Raw genomic sequence first — 19,722 nt, 5'->3', positions numbered from 1 at the left:
GGGCAGCATATAAGTCAATGCCAGAAGCATTTATTGACTGATCTCAAAAGTGTTGGCTTACAAAAGCAAAATAAGTTATCACAGTAAAAATAATCAAGGGTGTTCTTTCACATTCCTCAACACTGCATAAACAATATGCATTTCCATAAACAAATGAAATATCAGCTGAAAATACAGCATCTTGGTATTTGTTCAGATTGCAGGATCAACAAGAGCTTTTACCACATTTTTTGCCTCATGGTTGAATTGGAAATATGTGCACCTGAGCATAATTCACAACAAGCAAGCAGGAGCTTTTGATAGAGGCTACTGAAAACATTGATGCAAGTTATTGGTAATAAGAAATTTTTATAGACTTCCATATTCTGCCCTCTTGTATATATTTGTGAAAATGAACAGTGATAGACATTTTGCCTGAAAACAGAATTTGAAAATAATTTCTAGAAAAGGTAAACACAGCTATCTGTATGGCTTTGTAAAAATGAACAACCATATTCTGGCCAATTGTATAGATTTGTAAATATGAACAACCATATTCTGGCCAATTGTATAGATTTGTAAAAATGAACATGAACAGATTATTTTATTTTTTTTACTTTTTTTTTAATGAAAAATAACTATTTTAAACAACATCAACTGTGAACTGATTTGGGCGTGTGTGTGTTAAAGAGACAGACAGGGAGGGACAAAGAGAGAGAGAGGCTACATTACTTGTACTGAAACTGTTCTCTTCTCTCTTTCAATACAGCAAAGCGGTCAATGACTTTCTCATTGAAATCAGGCATGCTGAGGACTAGTTCCCTCTCCATGGAAAGCATGGCCAGTGCATTCAGACGTTCCTGGCCCATTGAATTTCGCAGGAATGTCTTAACTCGTGTCAAAGTTGAGAAACATCTCTCAGCTTCAGCTGTTGTCATTGGAGTAGTTATGAGGATGTTCAACAGAGTCACAGTCTCAGAGAACGTCTCCTGGAGGTTGTAGCTCATGAGAACCTGGTACAGTGCCAGTGCACCACAGTTTGACTTTCTCGTCGTCGGCAAAAATACCGTTCAGTCTCTCCAAAAGCACACTGGCGATTGAGACTGAGGTTGATTCCGAGATGGGAAGGAACTCAAAAAAGCGCTCCTGCACTTTGTGGTTGCTATCTATGTACCTCAGCACAAGCACCAGCTGTGTCTGTGTAGAAACGTCCGTGGTCTCGTCAGCTTGGATAGCTACGAATTTCGCCGACTTCACCTCCTCCACAATATGTTCCCTCATGACCGCTAGCATACACTCCAGTAGCTCGTTTTGAATGGTCTTTGATGTGAACTTCTTTCAAAAAGACAATCGAGTTGCACTGAACGTTAGCCATCTTGATAGTAGTACGTGAATTGATTGACGCTGCTACCCGCTCTTTTCTTAGTTACGTTCATGGTTATGTTACGTATGACGAAAGCGCGTAAGTGCAAGCCCTCAGAAACCCATAGAGATTGTATTGAAAGTTCTGATATTTGAAAAAAAAATGTTTTACATGAGAGTCTATGAGAGACTTCTGGGGCGATTTTCAACCTGACTGAAATCGCCCCAAAAGGGGGGGGGGGGCATTTGAAGCACGACTTTAGCCTGATTGGACATTTAGTGGCAGATCAGACGTCTAGATTAGAACACTGATAACTACTGTTGCCGTGATATAATTGATTAGAAAAAAATCCCTTCCTTTTCCCGTTTGGCAGTGCGTCGCCCATATCGCCCTAATGAACACACCGCCCCTGTACAGTGGGGGAAAAAAGTATTTAGTCAGCCACCAATTGTGCAAGTTCTCCAACTTAAAAAGATGAGAGAGGCCTGTAATTTTCATCATAGGTACACGTCAACTATGACAGACAAATTGAGAGAAAAAAAATCCAGAAAATCACATTGTAGGATGTTTAATGAATTTATTTGCAAATTATGGTGGAAAATAAGTACTTGGTCACCTACAAACAAGCAAGATTTCTGGCTCTCACAGACCTGTAACTTATTCTTTAAGAGGCTCCTCTGTCCTCCACTCGTTACCTGTTTTAATGGCACCTGTTTGAACTTGTTATCAGTATAAAAGACACCTGTCCACAACCTCAAACAGTCACACTCCAAACTCCACTATGGCCAAGACCAAAGAGCTGTCAAAGGACACCAGAAACAAAATTGTAGACCTGCACCAGGCTGAGAAGACTGAATCTGCAATAGGTAAGCAGCTTGGTTTGAAGAAATCAACTGTGGGAGCAATTATTAGGAAATGGAAGACATACAAGACCACTGATAATCTCCCTCGATCTGGGGCTCCACGCAAGATCTCACCCCGTGGGGTCAAAATGATCACAAGAACGGTGAGCAAAAATCCCAGAACCACACGGGGGGACCTAGTGAATGACCTGCAGAGAGCTGGGACCAAAGTAACAAAGCCTACCATCAGTAACACACTACGCCGCCAGGGACTCAAATCCTGCAGTGCCAGACACGTCTGAAGTTTGCTAGAGTGCATTTGGATGATCCAGTAGAGGATTGGGAGAATGTCATATGGTCAGATGAAACCAAAATAGAACTTTTTGGTAAAAACTCAACTCGTCGTGTTTGGAGGACAAAGAATGCTGAGTTGCATCCAAAGAACACCATACCTACTGTGAAGCATGGGGGTGGAAACATCATGCTTTGGGGCTGTTTTTCTGCAAAGGGACCAGGATGACTGATCCGTGTAAAGGAAAGAATGAATGGGGCCATGTATCGTGTGATTTTGAGTGAAAACCTCCTTCCATCAGCAAGGGCATTGAAGATGAAACGTGGCTGGGTCTTTCAGCATGACAATGATCCCAAACACACCGCCCGGGCAACGAAGGAGTGTCTTCGTAAGAAGCATTTCAAGGTCCTGGAGTCTCCAGATCTCAACCCCATAGAAAATCTTTGGAGGGAGTTGAAAGTCCGTGTTGCCCAGCGACAGCCCCAAAACATCACTGCTCTAGAGGAGATCTGCATGGAGGAATGGGCCAAAATACCAGCAACAGTGTGTGAAAACCTTACAGACTTACAGAAAACGTTTGACCTGTGTCATTGCCAACAAAGGGTATATAACAAAGTATTGAGAAACTTTTGTTATTGACCAAATACTTATTTTCCACCATAATTTGCAAATACATTCATTAAAAATCCTACAATGTGATTTTCTGGAGAAAAAAATCTCATTTTGTCTGTCATAGTTGACGTGTACCTATGATGAACATTACAGGCCTCTCTCATCTTTTTAAGTGGGAGAACTTGTTGGTGGCTGACTAAATACTTTTTTCCCCCACTGTATATATATATATATATATATATATATATATATATATATTACACTGACACTCTCATACAAAACCCACACACCACACACACACACTTTCACACTCATCATATGCTGCTGCTACTCTGTTTTTTATTTTAGTCTTATTATTATCTATTCTGATGCCTAGTCTTTTGACCCTGCCTTCATGTACATACTGTATCTTCCTCAAATACCTTGTACCCTTGCACATTGATCTAGTACTGGTACTCCCTGTATATAGCTTAATTCCTGTGTATTTTATTCCTCTTGTGTTACTATTTTTATTTGTATTATTATTTTTAACTCAGCATCGTTGGGAAGGGCTCGTAAGCAAGCATTTCACTGTAAAGTCTACACCTGTTGTATTTGGCGCATGTGACAAATGCAAATTGATAAGTGTTTGGTGTTTTCACGCCTTTCACACAAGAGAATATGAGTAATATAAAGTTGATGTTCAATGTCATGTCTCAGTTAAATTTTATGATTGAAATTACAAACCCACTCTGTGAATGTATGTTTTTTAACATGTAGAAAATCATAATTAAAGTATGCCTACATCAATCCCTTGAATACCATAAACATCCTGTCCCTGTCAAATACTTTTAGCTTTTATTGTTTGGTCTGCTAGTATAATTCAGTCCTTAGTTGTTTTTGATTATTTTCATCCAAATGGCATTGCCCAGATTGTATATGTACTTTTTCTCTTGATATGTTTTTGTTTCTTCTTGCTTAACTTTTTGCCTGCATGTAAGGAAGAGTGTCTAAAGTGGTTCTACTTGAAAAATGATATGCAAATAGAGTATATTGTAAAAATTATCATGAGAAATAGTAGTAATTTGTGTCTGAATTTTGTGCAAGAATATGCCAGATAGAACACATGCTAGAAATCACAGAAGAAAACAGGACCTGGCAGTTTGTCTGTGGTTTTTAAGCATGTGACACAGAATAGTATGTCTAGAAGCATTGAGCTTGCCAGCCAGATACACAGAGCGCAAGCAGTTGAGACACTTCTCTTTGATCATAGAATGGAGATGTATGACAACGACGAGTACTTCTACAACGATGACAATGACACTGACATGCTGTACAGTGACAGCGACAATCTAACCAACCCTGGGGACCACTCCAGCTCCAGACTATCCTATTCTCACATCTACCTGCCACTGCTTTATTTCCTCATGTTTTTCACAGGCTTCCTGGGAAACCTCTTTGTGATCGTGGTCATGGGCAGCAGGGGGAAGAAGGGTGGTCGTCTGGTGGATACATTTGTGGTTAACCTGGCGCTGGCGGACCTGGTGTTTGTCCTCACCCTCCCTCTGTGGGCCGTCTCCTCCAGTCAGGAGGGACACTGGCCTTTTGGGTACCTCCTCTGCAAACTGAGCAGCTACATCGTCTCTGTCAACCGCTTCTCCAACATCTTCTTCCTGACCTGCATGAGCATGGACCGCTACCTGGCCGTTGTGCGCCTCATGGACTCCCGCTTCCTCCGCAGCAGCCGGTGTGTGCGTCTCACCTGCGCCGTAGTCTGGCTGCTATCCCTGGCTCTGGGTATCCCCTCCCTGGTTTATCGTAGCGTACGTACCCCCAACGGTGAACCCTTTTGTCTGGAGGACGAAGAGTCGTCCTTCTTCCTGGGTCTGAGCCTGACCACGATCTTCCTGACCTTCGCCCTGCCGGTGCTCATCATCCTCCTCTGCTACTGCTCCATCCTGGCCCGCCTGCGCCGACACTGTGTTGCCGCGGGAAACCCCCGCGCGAAAGCCCGACGCCGCCACTCTCTCAAAATGGCCTTCATCATCATTGTGGCCTTCGTGGTGTCTTGGCTTCCCTTCAACGTTTTCAAGACCATCCTAATTGGTTTCAGGCTGTCTGGGGCCGATCTGAGCAATGAGACCCAGACTGTCCTGAGCCAGGGCCTCACTCTCTCCTGCTGCTTGGCCTTCCTCAACAGCTGTGTGAACCCGGCCATCTACCTGTCCCTGGATCACCACTTCAGACGGCAGGCAGCGAGCCTGTTCCTGAGCTGCGTGCGGAAGCGTGGGCTGCACCAGGGCTATGCCTCGTCCACCGACTTCTCCTACAATGGCACCTCAGAGAGCTGCGGCACAACAGCCTCCAGAACTCGTCTCCAGTCGTTCGACCAGAAAGTCTGATAGAAGGGTTCTGCATATTTTATAGCCTTTTTGTAGTCCGAAGCCCTAAAGGTTGAGGTGATTTTAGGTGTTACTGTATGTATTTCAAAAGCTCAGTGAAAGTATTCACTGAAATATATTTTATGTATAACAGTTACAACTTGCATATCAGAATTGTATATTTCATTATCATTAATAGTTTGAATTGATGTTTGCATTTATATTACTTATTTATTTTGCTTTCTTTTTTAACCGAACAACCATATTTTGAATATGATTAATTCACGAGTAGCCTGTTTATTATGATTGTTGACATTCGTAAATTAATAATAATATTAAATAGCAATTTGTTAACAGTAACATTAATTTGTTAGTGGTTCCTTTCTGCTGTATGAAAACTATTACAATAATATTCAAAATGGTTTTCCATGTTCACATCATTAGTAAGATGACATTTTAAGCATTATAAATACAAATAATACACTTTTGTGTAATAACTTGGGTGTTTTTATGATTGCCAATAAGTACTTTTTCCCAAACTATTTCATAGTTGACTAAGTCTTTTTGCAGTTTAACAATGTGCATTTAGCTGAAAACATTCCAAATAAGGATAATATCAACTGTAATGCTTCGATTACATTTGTGTGTACCTTTTAAAATAAAGGAACACAGAAGAATAATAACAAAGTTTAAATGCTTTAAGCTATATTTTAGGCATATTGAAACAAAGCATAATAAGAAAGTAATGTATAAAATTCTCATAAGTAGTTCCTATAACTGTATTGTATTGAAATGCTTCTTTTTATAACATAACTTTACCATTCATAGCTTTTATAGGCATTACATGTTCACGCTACTTAGTAGCATATTGAGAAGTCAAAACACTTCTCAGTTTATTTCTTCAGTAACTATAGTAAACTTACCAATCAAAATAGATCCAAAAGCTCAACAATGTTTTCTCTGCTTCCTCAAAATGATTGGACTTTCACTCAAAACAGTGGCAAACTGCTGTATTTGCAAGTTGAAGTGCTGGTTGCTGACCAGCGGCAACGAAATAACATCCACTGCGATTGATAAAACAGATACTTCCATAAATTATACCAATTAAACTTCGTTGAGATAAGAATAGTTTTTTCGCATGGGAATTTGTTGGCTGGTTATATGATTTGAAAGTTCAAATGTTCATTCATGCCCCCATGTTTTTTCAGTTTCATTTGCACTATGAATCATCTGGTTTCAAAGGGCTTGAGAAACTTGGGTTAGATGCTAGTCTGTGGGAACCTAAAGCATAACTGTACTTTAGCCAAAGTTCCCTTTAGTCGTGTGAAAAAACAGCATTGGAGCCCAGACCTGACCTTCTGTTCCACATATTCAGAATGATGGCAGGTTGTTGAAATGGACAATGAATTTCACAGTTTAATGCTTGCTAGTCATGCCATTTTTCAAGTCTCTGAAAACTATACTGAATAAAATATATACGCAAACATGCAACAATATAAAATATTTTACTGAGTTACAGTTCAGATAAGGAAGTCAAGTCAATTCAAATAAATAAATTAGGCCCTAATCTATGGTTTTCACGTCTGGGAATACAGACATACCTTCGTAGGGGCTGGGGATCAGAAAACCAGTCAGTATCTGGTGTGACCACCATTTGCCTCATGCAGCGCGACACATCTCCTTCGCATAGTTGATCAGGCTGTTGATTGTGGCCTGTGGAATGTTGTCCCAGTCCTCTTCAATGCCCGTGCGAAGTTGCTGGATATTGGCGGGAACTGGAACACGCTGTCGATCAAGAGCATCCCAAACATGCTCAATGGGTGACATGTCTGGTGAGTATGCAGGCCATGGAAGACCTGGGACATTTTCAGCTTCCAGTAATTGTGTACAGCATTATCATGCTGAAACTTGAGGTGATGGCGGAGGATGAATGGCACGACAATGGGCCTCAGGATCTCGTCACAGTATCTCTGTGCATTCAAATTGTCATCAATAAAATGCAATTGTGTTCATTGTCCGTAGCTTATGCCTGCCCATACTATAACCCCACCGCCACCATGGGAAACTCTGATCAAAACGTTGACATCAACAAACCGCTCACCCACACGACACCATACACTTAGTCTGCAGTTGTGAGGCCGGTTGGACGTACTGCCAAATTCTCTAAAATGACGTTGGAGGCGGGTTATGGTAGAGAAATGAACACGTAAATTCTCTGGCAACAGCTCTGGTGGACATTCATGCAGTCAGCATGACATTTGCATGCTCCCCCAAAATGTTGAGACATCTGTGGCATTGTGTTGTGTGATAAAACTTCACATTTTAGAGTGTGTGTAATGTGTAATGATCATGCTGTTTAATCAGCTTCTTGATATGCCACACCTGTCACATCCTTTAATCTCACTGCCAGGCACTGCATTAGGTGGCAGGGTGCGAGGCATCAGTCAGTTTCCGTTGATGCTTTCTGTGCGAGCAGTGATGAGAACAAACGTCCTGTCATTTTCTCATGGCCTTATCTATGACCCGCTGTCACACAGTGTACACTCAGTTGCTCAATATGATAATGGTTGTGAAACCTGTTTGAGATAACCTTACTGGAGATTGACATGTGACGTGTAATCATTAGGCCTAGGTGAAGTCCTTCAACAAAACCATCACAAATTGAACATTGGATGATTGATAGGTGATATCCTTTTGAGAGATAGACGTGTAGCCTATACTCAATGACAGTAGCGCAGAGTATGTGTTTACTTCAATTCTGTGGGCAGAGCAAATGAAAAGAAGATCATATATTTAACCTAGATAAGATGTGAGCTTATGCTTTGAAGGAGTGTGCAGAAGGTGTGAAAACAGCCAGCACCACAAAACAGTCAACACCTCACACTCTGAAGTGATCACATGGCACTGGCAGCCTGTGGTTTGGTTGCATTTCCTTCATTGTAAAGGAACACTGGTCTACAGTTAGCAAATACAGTATTTTTTGTTTATACTGGTCAACACCTAGATCGGAAATTTAAATGAATTGGCTGATCGATTGTTTCATTTTAAAGGGTGAAAATGCAGTAATAGTATTTATCTACACTGGATTCCTAGTAGCTCATATACACTATATATAAGAAACCATCAGAAATTGATATTTGGCAGCACATTACATTTTACCAAACAATGTGCCTTCAGAAAGTATTCATACTGCTTGACTTATTCCACATTTTGTTGTGTTACAGCCTGAATTAAAACATTATTAAATATATGTTTTTTCTCACCCATGTACACACAACACCCAATAATGACAAAATGAAAACATGGGTAACACTTCATTTTAAGGGGTCCTTATTACAAGCATTGTAGTTAATTGTAATAACTCATAGTTACACTGTAATAACATGTAACTGGTGGTAATTGCAGTCTGTAATTACAGAGGTGTAACAACGAATGCTTGTTACTATACTTGTTACAAATGGGCAAGTTGCCACTAAATTCACCAATTTAGCGTTTTGTTTCTTCTCAGCTGTAATTACTAGGTGTTACACAGGATTTTAGCTAGTTAAAATGAAGTGTATCTTGAGTGGTACTTGCTTGTAATTAATGTGTACTTTTATAGTACATTACCCATCCTGACAACCTGGCCCTAATTTTAAAGCATCTGGGAGCACATTCCAAGTGAGAAAATAAACACAGTAGTACACCACAGAGTACATGTAAAATCTGCGTAAGTACAATGTAATTACTAGGTGTTAAACAGGATTAAGCTAGTTAAAATGAAGTGTATCTTGAGGGGTACTTTGAATTAATGTGTACTTATATAGTGCATTACCCATCTTGACAACCTGGCCCTAATTGCAAAGTTTCTGGAAGCACCAGCCAAGTGAGAAAATAAACACACTAGTACACATGTAATATCTGCATACGTACATTGTAAATACTAGGTGTTACACAGGATTTACCTAGTTAAAATTAAATGTATCTTAAGTGGTTCTTACTTTGTTGGTACACAATAATTACAAGTATGTAATGTTCCCAATCCTGACAATCTAATGTCAGCTTCTGAATGCGCCATCCAAGTGAGAAAATAAATACACAAACACAACACAGAGAATATCCTCGTCACTAGTTGTAACACAGGATTTACCTATTTAAAGTTCAGTGTAACTTTAAAGTTACATATGAGCAATTTGGATTTATACCACAGCATTTTTGAATACTCGTTTCTGATTGTCTAGAAGGGCATTCTAGAATGGACATTAAAACCAGATAATGGGACAGTTGGAAAAGATATCGGGACACTTGGAAAAAACGGACACAATCATGACTCAATATGAGCCTACACATGCAGACCTTAATTGCTACAAAGTTACAGAAAGCTAAACCAACAACTACACAAACTGAAATTGGATACATCGTGAACGCAGGTCCAACAAGGAAAAAAACGTAGCTAACTGATCTTTTTTTGGAGCATCTGATGACCTAACGTGGTGAGTGATGAACTTGAATTCATCCCGTCCCCTCTGCTGCTAAAGCTGTCAAATCCTCCCACGTTTCTAGTTTGACCAGCTGTTTACATCAAATGATATTTTTGAATTCAGTTGTCATATTGGCAGGTTTGCTAGCAACAAACTATTTAGCTAGCTTCTAGCCTAGTTGTGTTTGATATGCAATGCGATCTCCTAGTAATTAACAGTCAGTGTTGACGAGTGTCCTGATGAGAAGGCAAACGTTTATAGCTATGCCAGGCAAAATCGGGCATTATCAGCTCATTGTTATGGATGTATCCAAATGAATGTCAATAGAAAACAGCTACTTTGCTGCTATTCTGACTGCAGAGGTCGTGACTGTGTTAGCCGTAGATAGCTACCTAGCAAGCAAGGGATAAGAACGTTGCCGGCAATGGAACATAAAGAACAAAAGACTGGGTCGCATCCATAAATGTCAAACTAATCGAACGAACGACTCGGACGATCACGTCTCTAGCAACCAAAACATGAGAAAGTATGAATTCGCTTATAAAAATGAACATATCAATGAATTATTATTTTTTTCTACCGGTAAATGTGTGCTTTCATATTGTTTTGTTAGCAATTGTGGTATAAGCAGGATAAACGCATCCGTTCTGTACATGACCTTTGAAAAATGAACTCCGCAAAGGGGGCCTGCCGCGTCATCCATTATTTCCAAGGTAATATACAGAATGTCGGTGTTTATCCCTTACATAATTACCTACTACTCATTACCAAATCAAAATACAAAAGGTGAGCTTCTCCTTTAGTCAACTTTATTGCAACATGTAAAAATACCTTACATTTCTTAGAAAATTACAAGGATTTATATTGTTAGATTAATAATTTGATTCATTATATTAAACAAAAGATATAGACCTACTCAATAACATAAAAATAACTATTTTAGTGGTGGTGAGTGGTAGTCTAGATAGCTTATTTAGAACGGGATTGTCTTTTTCTTCGCTTTTTAACATTACAAGTAACAATGGAAAGGGACAAGGAGAACTCTCTCGGTCTTCATCTGTTTCTTTGTTGTAAGCATTTTCCCATCCTAGAGTCTGAGACCTTATGGTAGAGAAGAAGAATATGTGGTAGAGAAGAAAAATTTAGCTATGACAATTTACATTACCTTATACTAGTTAGCATCATAATGATTTATATAGTTTAGGCCTGCTACTTTGTGTTATCCAGCTAGCAATAATAGTGCTTGCTAACACTAATAAGTTAGCTAGTGTTTAGCTACATTGAAAAGGAACTAATGTCACTCATAGTATGTTGGCACAAGTGGCTAGCTAGCTAGCTAACGTTAACATGCTGGGTGTGTCTCACGTAATACCCTTGGGGTACAGATAACCTGAGAAAAAGGTTCAGGAAAGATAAGACCATCGAGCCCAGCTAACATTAGTTAGTTCACAAGTAGCGACCATAGCATAGCTATTTGCCAGCTTTAGGTAGCTAGCTAGTGAAGGTTAGAAAACTATCTAGCTATCGTGCTACCCAGTCAACACGGTGTGTTCGGGCCTATTCCGTTTGAGACTCGGGGGCCTCGGCATCGACTCAGACTCTGGGGACTTCCCGAGTCCGGCAGAATCATATTACTCTGGTACTAATGGTACTCGGGCCGAGTCTACTTCAGCATATCTGGCCCGATTAACTTTTTCAGAAGTAGGGCCATAGCTAGCTAGCTAATCCAAAAAAAAATCAACAGATTGCATGGAAAGTCTATTCTGTAGATAACTAACTAGCTAGCTAGCTAGCTGGTAGGCCTAACAAAAATGCCAGAAACGCTCACGTTAGCTAGCTATCTACAGTTACCTAGCTAGCCAACACTAGGCTAGCTAGTGGACAAATGTTAGCTAGTTAACTACCTATGCTAAATCGTCCAGCAGAATTCATTTACACAAAAAAGCAAAACAGATTGCATGTCAAACTTACTTTCTATCTCCTGTGTTGACGTTTTTGTCTTGTCTACAACACCTTGTTTCTTTTGCGGAAATCTCTCATGTCTTGATTTTGCACACTGACATTCTTCTCGACTCGTTCTTTGCGCACCATCACATGATGTCAGTGTCAACAAATTTGGGCCCGTTCGTAGTCGAGCGTGTTGCGCAGATGGGTAGATGTTGACATGATGCCTTAATTACTGGGATAAATAAATAATTGCACCAATTAATAGGCTTACAATTTGGCAATGACGTACAGTACCAGTCAAAAGTTTGGACACACTTACTCACATTGTAGAATAAAAGTGAAGACATCAAAACTATGAAATAACATGTATGGAATCATGTAGTACCCAAAAAAGTGTTAAACAAATCAAAATATATTTTATATTTGAGATTCTTCAAATTGCCACCCTTTGCCTTGATGACAGCTTTGCACTCTCTTGGCATTCTCTCAACCAGCTTCACCTGGAATGCTTTTCCAACAGTCTTGAAAGAGTTCCCACATATGCTGAGCACTTGTTGGCTGCTTTGGATTAGAATGTTGGATTACAATGACTCCGGAGGAGATGGCTGCCATTTTACAGCCCCCTAACCAATTGTGCTATTATGTGTGTTGTTTCGAATTATTTGTAATTTATTCTGTACACAATGTTTCTGCCACCGTCTCTTATGACCAAAAATAGCTTTTGGATATCAGGACAGCGATTACTCACCTCGTATTGGATAAAGTCGGACGCAAAGGATATCATACAGACACCCGACAAGGCCCAAATCCCCGTCATTCGCGTGAGGAAGAGACGGAGATATCGTGGACGTAGATCGGGGTGCCTTGTAAGGATCCGACGGCGAGCGAGTAAACTGCCTCTTCCATCAATCCTATTAGCCAACGTTCAATCATTTGAAAATAAATTGGATGACCTAAGATTACGGTTATCCTACCAACGGGACATTAAAAACTGTAATATCTTATGTTTCACCGAGTCGTGGCTGAACGACGACATGGATATCATACAGCTAGCGGGCTATACGCTACATCGGCAGGATAGAACGGCTGACTCCGGTAAGACAAGGGGTGGCGGTCTGTGTATATTTGTAAACAACAGCTGGTGCACAAAGTCAAATACTAAGGAAGTCTCGAGGTTTTGCTCGCCTGAGGTAGAGTATCTTATGATAAGCTGTAGACCACACTATTTACCAAGAGAGTTTTCATCTATATTTTTCATAGCTGTCTATTTACCACCACAAACCAATGCTGGCATTAAGATTGCACTGAATGAGTTGTACAAGGCCAAAAATCAACAGGAAAACGCTCATCCAGATGCAGCGCTCCTAGTGGCCGGGGACTTTAATGCAGGGAAACTTAAATCCGTTCTACCTAATTTCTACCAGCATGTTAAATGTGCAACCAGAGGGAAAAAAACTCTAGACCACCTTTACTCCACACACAGAGACGCATACAAAGCTCTCCCTCGCCCTCCATTTGGCAAATCTGACCATAACTCTATCCTCCTGATTCCTGCTTATAAGCAAAAACTAAAGCAGGAATCACCAGTGACTCGGTTAATAAAAAAGTGGTCAGATGACGCAGATGCTAAGCTACAGGACTGTTTTGCTAGCACAGACTGGAACATGTTCCGGGATTCTTCAGACAGCATTGAGGAGTACACCACATCAGTCACTGGCTTCATCAATAAGTGCATCGATGATGTCGTCCCCACAGTGACCGTACGTACATACCCCAACCAGAAGCCATGGATTACAGGAAACATCCGCACTGAGCTAAAGGGTAGAGCTGCCGCTTTCAAGGAACGGGACTCTAACCCGGACGCTTATAAGAAATCCCGCTATGACCTCCGACGAACCATCAAACAGGCAAAGAGTCAATACAGGACTAAGATTGAATCGTACTAAACTGGCTCTGACGCTCGTCAGATGTGGCAGTGCTTGAAAACTATTACAGACTACAAAGGGAAGCACTGCCGCGAGCTGCCCAGTGACACAAGCCTACCAGACGAGCTAAACCACTTCTATGCTCGCTTCGAGGCAAGCAACACTGAAGCATGCATGAGAGCACCAGCTGTTCCGGATGACTATGTGATCACGCTCTCCATAGCCGATGTGAGTAAGACTTTTAAGCAGGTCAACATTCACAAGGCCGCAGGGCCAGACGGATTACCAGGACGTGTACTCCGAGCATGTGCTGACCAACTGGCAAGTGTCTTCACTGACATTTTCAACATGTCCCTGACTGAGTCTGTAATACCAACATGTTTCAAGCAGACCACCATAGTCCCCGTGCCCAAGAACACTAAGGTAACCTGCCTAAATGACTACCGACCTGATATGACGTCTTTTACACATGATTTGCTAATGTCTTTCATATTGTGTTGCATAGGATTTTGAGGATGAGGACATTCCATGTATTTATTTCTGTCACTGGTGGGTGCCAGAAGGTATGCGTGCCAAGATAGCTGGGGGGCCACTGGTGCTAATCTTAGGAGTACGTGATGGAATATCCTGACTTGGGTGCAAGACGATACCATATAGGGTGATACTATTGGGGTTAGGAGTGACACCCAATAATGGTTGGCAACTGTTGGGTAGAATTAGCTTGCCAAGCAGTATATAAACTGATATATTTTGTATGCCTGTCATTCAAATAATGAGATGCAACCCACGTGTATCTTGCTATGTTGAATCCGGTGGGGAATCCAAATGACAATAGGCCACTCACGTGCAGCTTGTCATGTTGAACCCTGTACCGTATCAACTCTCCATCTAAGTGTTGAACTATTCTCTTGCATCCTGAATTACTTGATACCGGAGAAACTCATCATAACAGATTGGTGTGTAACGAACAGGATGCAGTTTGCAGCCGAACTAACAGGTAAGCAGACTTTCCTTTTATGATTATGTTAAATTCTGCTTATCTGTGGTAAAGCTGAGCTGTAACGAACGTTTAAAATTCAATATTTTTTTGAGGGGAATAGATGAGTGGTATTCGAGTATGTAAACATATGTAAGGAGAAATATTAAATTAGACAATGACATGGTGCTATGATTCAAAATAGGGTGCATTCAGATTAATGAGTACAGAATACAGAGGATAAAGTTATCAGGTTTGAGTCCTTTAATGTGAAAAATCATAAAATTGTGAGGTTTGAGTCCTTTAATGTGTAAAAACACATGATAAAGAGTGGTTTGAGTCCTTAATTGTGTTGGTTAAAGGTTAGAGTCCTTTTGTTACAGGTTTGAGGCCTATGTTTTGTTACAGGTTTGAGGCCTATGTTTTGTTACAGGTTTGAGTCCTTTGATGTTTATAAGCATCATAAAGAAAGGCCTCAAACCCAATGTTCAGTCCTCCGAGAGTTAGAGTACCATTGTGAAGAGAGAATTAGTCCTTTGTGAATTACTCAAAATGGTCAGGAGAGAGAGAGAACAATAACTCATACGGCATAAAGAATCGAGCAGATACAATTAAGCATGTTGAATCATGGCACCAATGAATAAATGAGACAAAATACATTTGAATAAAGATCAAGTTGGGGATTTTATTCAAATATTTAATTACTAACAATGCATGAATTAATATATAAATATGGGGAGTCAACTTAGTAGACCTGAATCTGGCAAGACAATCACAATTGACGATGGTAGTGACATATATGATTGGTTATTTATAGAATCTTATGGAAGTCAGGCTAATAAAATATGTAATGCTAAAATCAGTTATAGTAAAATGTTAATGTGATGGAATTGAAATTCCAAATTTGGCCCCTTTTATAGAATAAGATATTTCTGCAGGTTATAATAATATTTATTAAGCGTGTTTGGGAAATAGTATTGTGTGAATATGGAAATATGTATTAGTCTGAAGATTGGATAATAAAATATAGAAATGGGTATGATAATATGATTGAGATTTGGTTAATAAGCTTTGATATTTTTTTTTTGTTGATATAACGTTATCTTGTGGTTCCGTACATCAATGCCCATCATAGTATATCAAGGAGTGGTATTGAGAGCGTGATGTTATTTTAGAGAGTAGCGGAAAGTCTATATTTTCTGGGAGGCTTGACTTTGACGGGGTTTCCGGAAGGTTAGAGAACCATTGAGGATCCCACGACAGGAAGGTCAGTGTCTGGGAAAATAAAGTTTTTTGTTTTTTTTGGTTCCGCTGGGAGTATGTTTGAAGAAGCTGATTTGTGTCGATTGAGAATCGATAAAAATACGAAGGGATTGTTTGATGTGAGTAACTAAGGATTTCTAACGTTCTATATGGATTATGTGAATATATGAACATGAATTTCAAAGCCTAACCAGCTCTGCTAGGGTGAGTGGAGTGGTATGTTTGTAGAGTAGCTAGCAAGCTAGCCACCTTTAGCCAGTTAGCTTGGGAGATTGATTGCCTTTGTGAGAATCAAGGAGAAAATATATTAGGTCACATTAAATTAGGGGTATGTATATGTTAGAGCACGAATTATGTTTAAAGAATAGTCACATTTTGTATCACGCCGCATGTCAGCAATCACTACATGGTGTAAATTTAAGGGTTCTGTTGATGCAATATGTTAAAGGGATATACAGTTAGTTTGTACTATTATGCTGATAGGGAAGTACCAATTCTTTGAAGGTTCTAGATTTGTTAATCAACAGGTTTATATTTTTGATAAATCAATACAACAGGTTGCGATGATTAGATTACCGGAAAGGGGTTACAGGTTTATTTTATAGGTGTCTAGTCAACTTAATGAAATGTGGTATTATCTGATGTGTTTTGAATAGGATTCTTTCTTCCAGGATTGGTGGAAGTACCCTATAGTATGTATGTTAAGGGAGTCGTAGGAGACAATGTCTCAAACAACTTTGATAATAGATGCCTGGGATCAAATATCACTGATTCTTTATGCAGAGTAATTGATTATATTGGCGACTGAATAAAATATGACATTTAGAGGGGTGACAGGAACAATATAAGGCGAAACAGATATTAACTATGTCGTTGATCCAGTAACGATAAGTAAGACTTTTAAGCAGGTCAACATTCACAAGGCCGCAGGGCCAGACGGATTACCAGGACGTGTACTCCGAGCATGTGCTGACCAACTGGCAAGTGTCTTCACTGACATTTTCAACATGTCCCTGACTGAGTCTGTAATACCAACATGTTTCAAGCAGACCACCATAGTCCCCGTGCCCAAGAACTCTAAGATAACCTGCCTAAATGACTACCGACCCGTAGCACTGACGTCTGTAGCCATGAAGTGCTTTGAAAGACTGGTCATGGCTCACATCAACAGCATAATCCCAGAAACCCTAGACCCACTCCAATTTGCATACCGCCCCAACAGATCCACAGATGATGCAATCTCTATCGCACTCCACACTGCCCTTTCCCACCTGGACAAGAGGAACACCTACGTGAGAATGCTATTCATTGACTACAGCTCAGCATTCAACACCATAGTGCCCTCTAAGCTCATCACTAAGCTAAGGATCCTGGGACTAAACACCTCCCTCTGCAACTGGATCCTGGACTTCCTGACGGGCCGCCCCCAGGTGGTAAGGGTAGGTAACAACACATCTGCCACACTGATCCTCAACACGGGGGCCCCTCAGGGGTGCGTGCTCAGTCCCCTCCTGTACTCTCTGTTCACCCATGACTGCATGGCCAGGCACGACTCCAACACCATCATTAAGTTTGCCGACGACACAACAGTGGTAGGCCTGATCACCGACAACGATGAGACAGCCTATAGGGAGGAGGTCAGAGATCTGGCCGTGTGGTGCCAGGACAACAACCTCTCCCTCAACGTGACCAAGACAAAGGAGATGATTGTGGACTACAGGAAAAAAAAGAGGACTGAGCACGCCCCCATTCTCATCGACGGGGCTGTAGTGGAACAGGTTGAGAGCTTCAAGTTCCTTGGTGTCCACATCACCAACGAACTATCATGGTCCAAACACACCAAGACAGTCGTGAAGAGGGCACGACAAAGCCTATTCCCCCTCAGGAGACTAAAAAGATTTGGCATGGGTCCTCAGATCCTCAAAAAATTCTACAGCTGCACCATCGAGAGCATCCTGACTGGTTGCATCACCGCCTGGTATGGCAACTGCTTGGCCTCTGACCGCAAGGCACTACAGAGGGTAGTGCGTACGGCCCAGTACATCACTGGGGCAAAGCTCCCTGCCATCCAGGACCTCTATACCAGGCGGTGTCAGAGGAAGGCCCTCAAAATTGTCAAAGACTCCAGCCACCCTAGTCATAGACTGTTCTCTCTGCTACCGCACGGCAAGCGGTACCGGAGTGCCAAGTCTAGGTCCAAAAGACTTCTCAACAGCTTCTACCCCCAAGCCATAAGACTCCTGAACAGCTAATCATGGCTACCCGGACTATTTGCACTGCCCCCCCACCCCATCCTTTTTACGCTGCTGCTACTCTGTTAAGTATTTATGCATAGTCACTTTAACTCTACCCACATGTACATATTACCTCAACTACCTCAACTAGCCGGTGCCCCCGCACATTGACTCTGCAACGGTACCCCCCTGTATATATAGCCTCCCTACTGTCACTTTATTTTACTGTATATATAGCCTCCCTACTGTCACTTTATTTTACTTCTGCTCTTTTTTTCTCAACACTTTTTTGTTGTTGTTGTTTTATTCTTACTTTTTTTGTTTAAAATAAATGCACTGTTGGTTAAGGGCTGTAAGTAAGCATTTCACTGCAATGTCTGCACCTGTTGTATTCGGCGCATGTGACCAATACAATTTGATTTGATTTGATTTGATTTGATACCATTATAATGTCACGCCCTGACTCAGGGGACGGTTATTTGTTGAGTCAGGGTGTGTATATTTCGTGTTGTGTTTATTTCTATGTTTAGTTTCTAGATCGTTTAGATCTATGTTGGCCAGGGTGGTTCCCAATCAGAGGCAGCTGTAGCTCGTTGTCTCTGATTGGGGACCATACTTAGGCAGCCTTTTGGCACCAGTCTGTGTGGGATCTTGTTCCATAAAGGTATGTTATTTTTGTCTACCTTGGACTTCATGTTTCGTTTTGTTCTTTTGTCGTGTGTTCAGTACGGAAATAAAGATGAATGCATATCACGCTGCGCCTTGGTCCTTCTCGTTAATGAACGATCGTGATAGAAGATGCCACCAATCCTGGATCAAGCAGCGTGATGAGGAGAGAGGATGGACTTGGGAGGAGATGAGAGAGAGTGTAGTGTATGAAGAATTATGACTTTGCTAATGTTTTCAAGTGGAACCTGAGAGGATGTTTATTCAGTTTTAGAGGGATCCGTTTTAGAGGGACACCCCATAGAACAGAGGAAGTCTGTTGGGTGGAGACAGGTGATTGGTCAGTATGGGAAACCACCCATATCCTGGTAAAGATGATAAGTACTGGGTAGAGACAAAGAAGATCAGAACAGACATATTCTTTTGGGACACTGTTCTCCAGATGCTGCAGACGTCTGTAAACTTATGCTGAAAGCTTGTGATATAAATAAAACTTATAATCAAAGTACAGTATAAGCGGACTCCTTGGTTTCACAGCATAATTAGCAACGTTTACTCGACACAACAAATTGGCGACGAGTGATTGGGGCGATCTGCGTCTCTCCTATGTTACATTCATGAGCAGCGAAGTGACTCCCGCTCAAGACGCCGGCTCATAAGGTGAGATTTCTCACGGTCTTGTGTGCGGTTTGGTTCGTTTGGTTATGGGTGTGTGCGCTGGGGAGATGTACCGTGTAAAGGACTTGTGTGTGCTGATGTTGCTGTTATTGCTGTGGAATAGGGGTCTGTTCTAACAATTCTAA

At 41.1% G+C, this 19,722-nt stretch overlaps 1 protein-coding gene across 1 annotated transcript; it reads left to right on the top strand.

Annotated features, from left to right (window-relative positions):
- Positions 1–4,341: 4,341 nt before the first annotated feature.
- On the top strand, positions 4,342–5,469 carry LOC311133351 (putative G-protein coupled receptor 25; the record flags this gene model as incomplete). The annotated part of the gene is made up of 1 exon (XM_084166852.1): positions 4,342–5,469. The coding sequence occupies one exon, from the start codon at positions 4,342–4,344 to the stop codon at positions 5,467–5,469; it is 1,128 nt and encodes a 375-aa protein (XP_084022978.1).
- Between the last annotated feature and the right edge of the window lie 14,253 nt (positions 5,470–19,722).

Source organism: Coregonus lavaretus (genome assembly GCF_964263955.1).
Source record: "Coregonus lavaretus genome assembly, chromosome: 8".
Classification (NCBI taxonomy): domain Eukaryota; kingdom Metazoa; phylum Chordata; class Actinopteri; order Salmoniformes; family Salmonidae; genus Coregonus; species Coregonus lavaretus.
The sequence above is the reverse complement of the archived record's forward strand: the minus strand, read 5'-3'. Positions and strand labels throughout refer to the sequence as shown.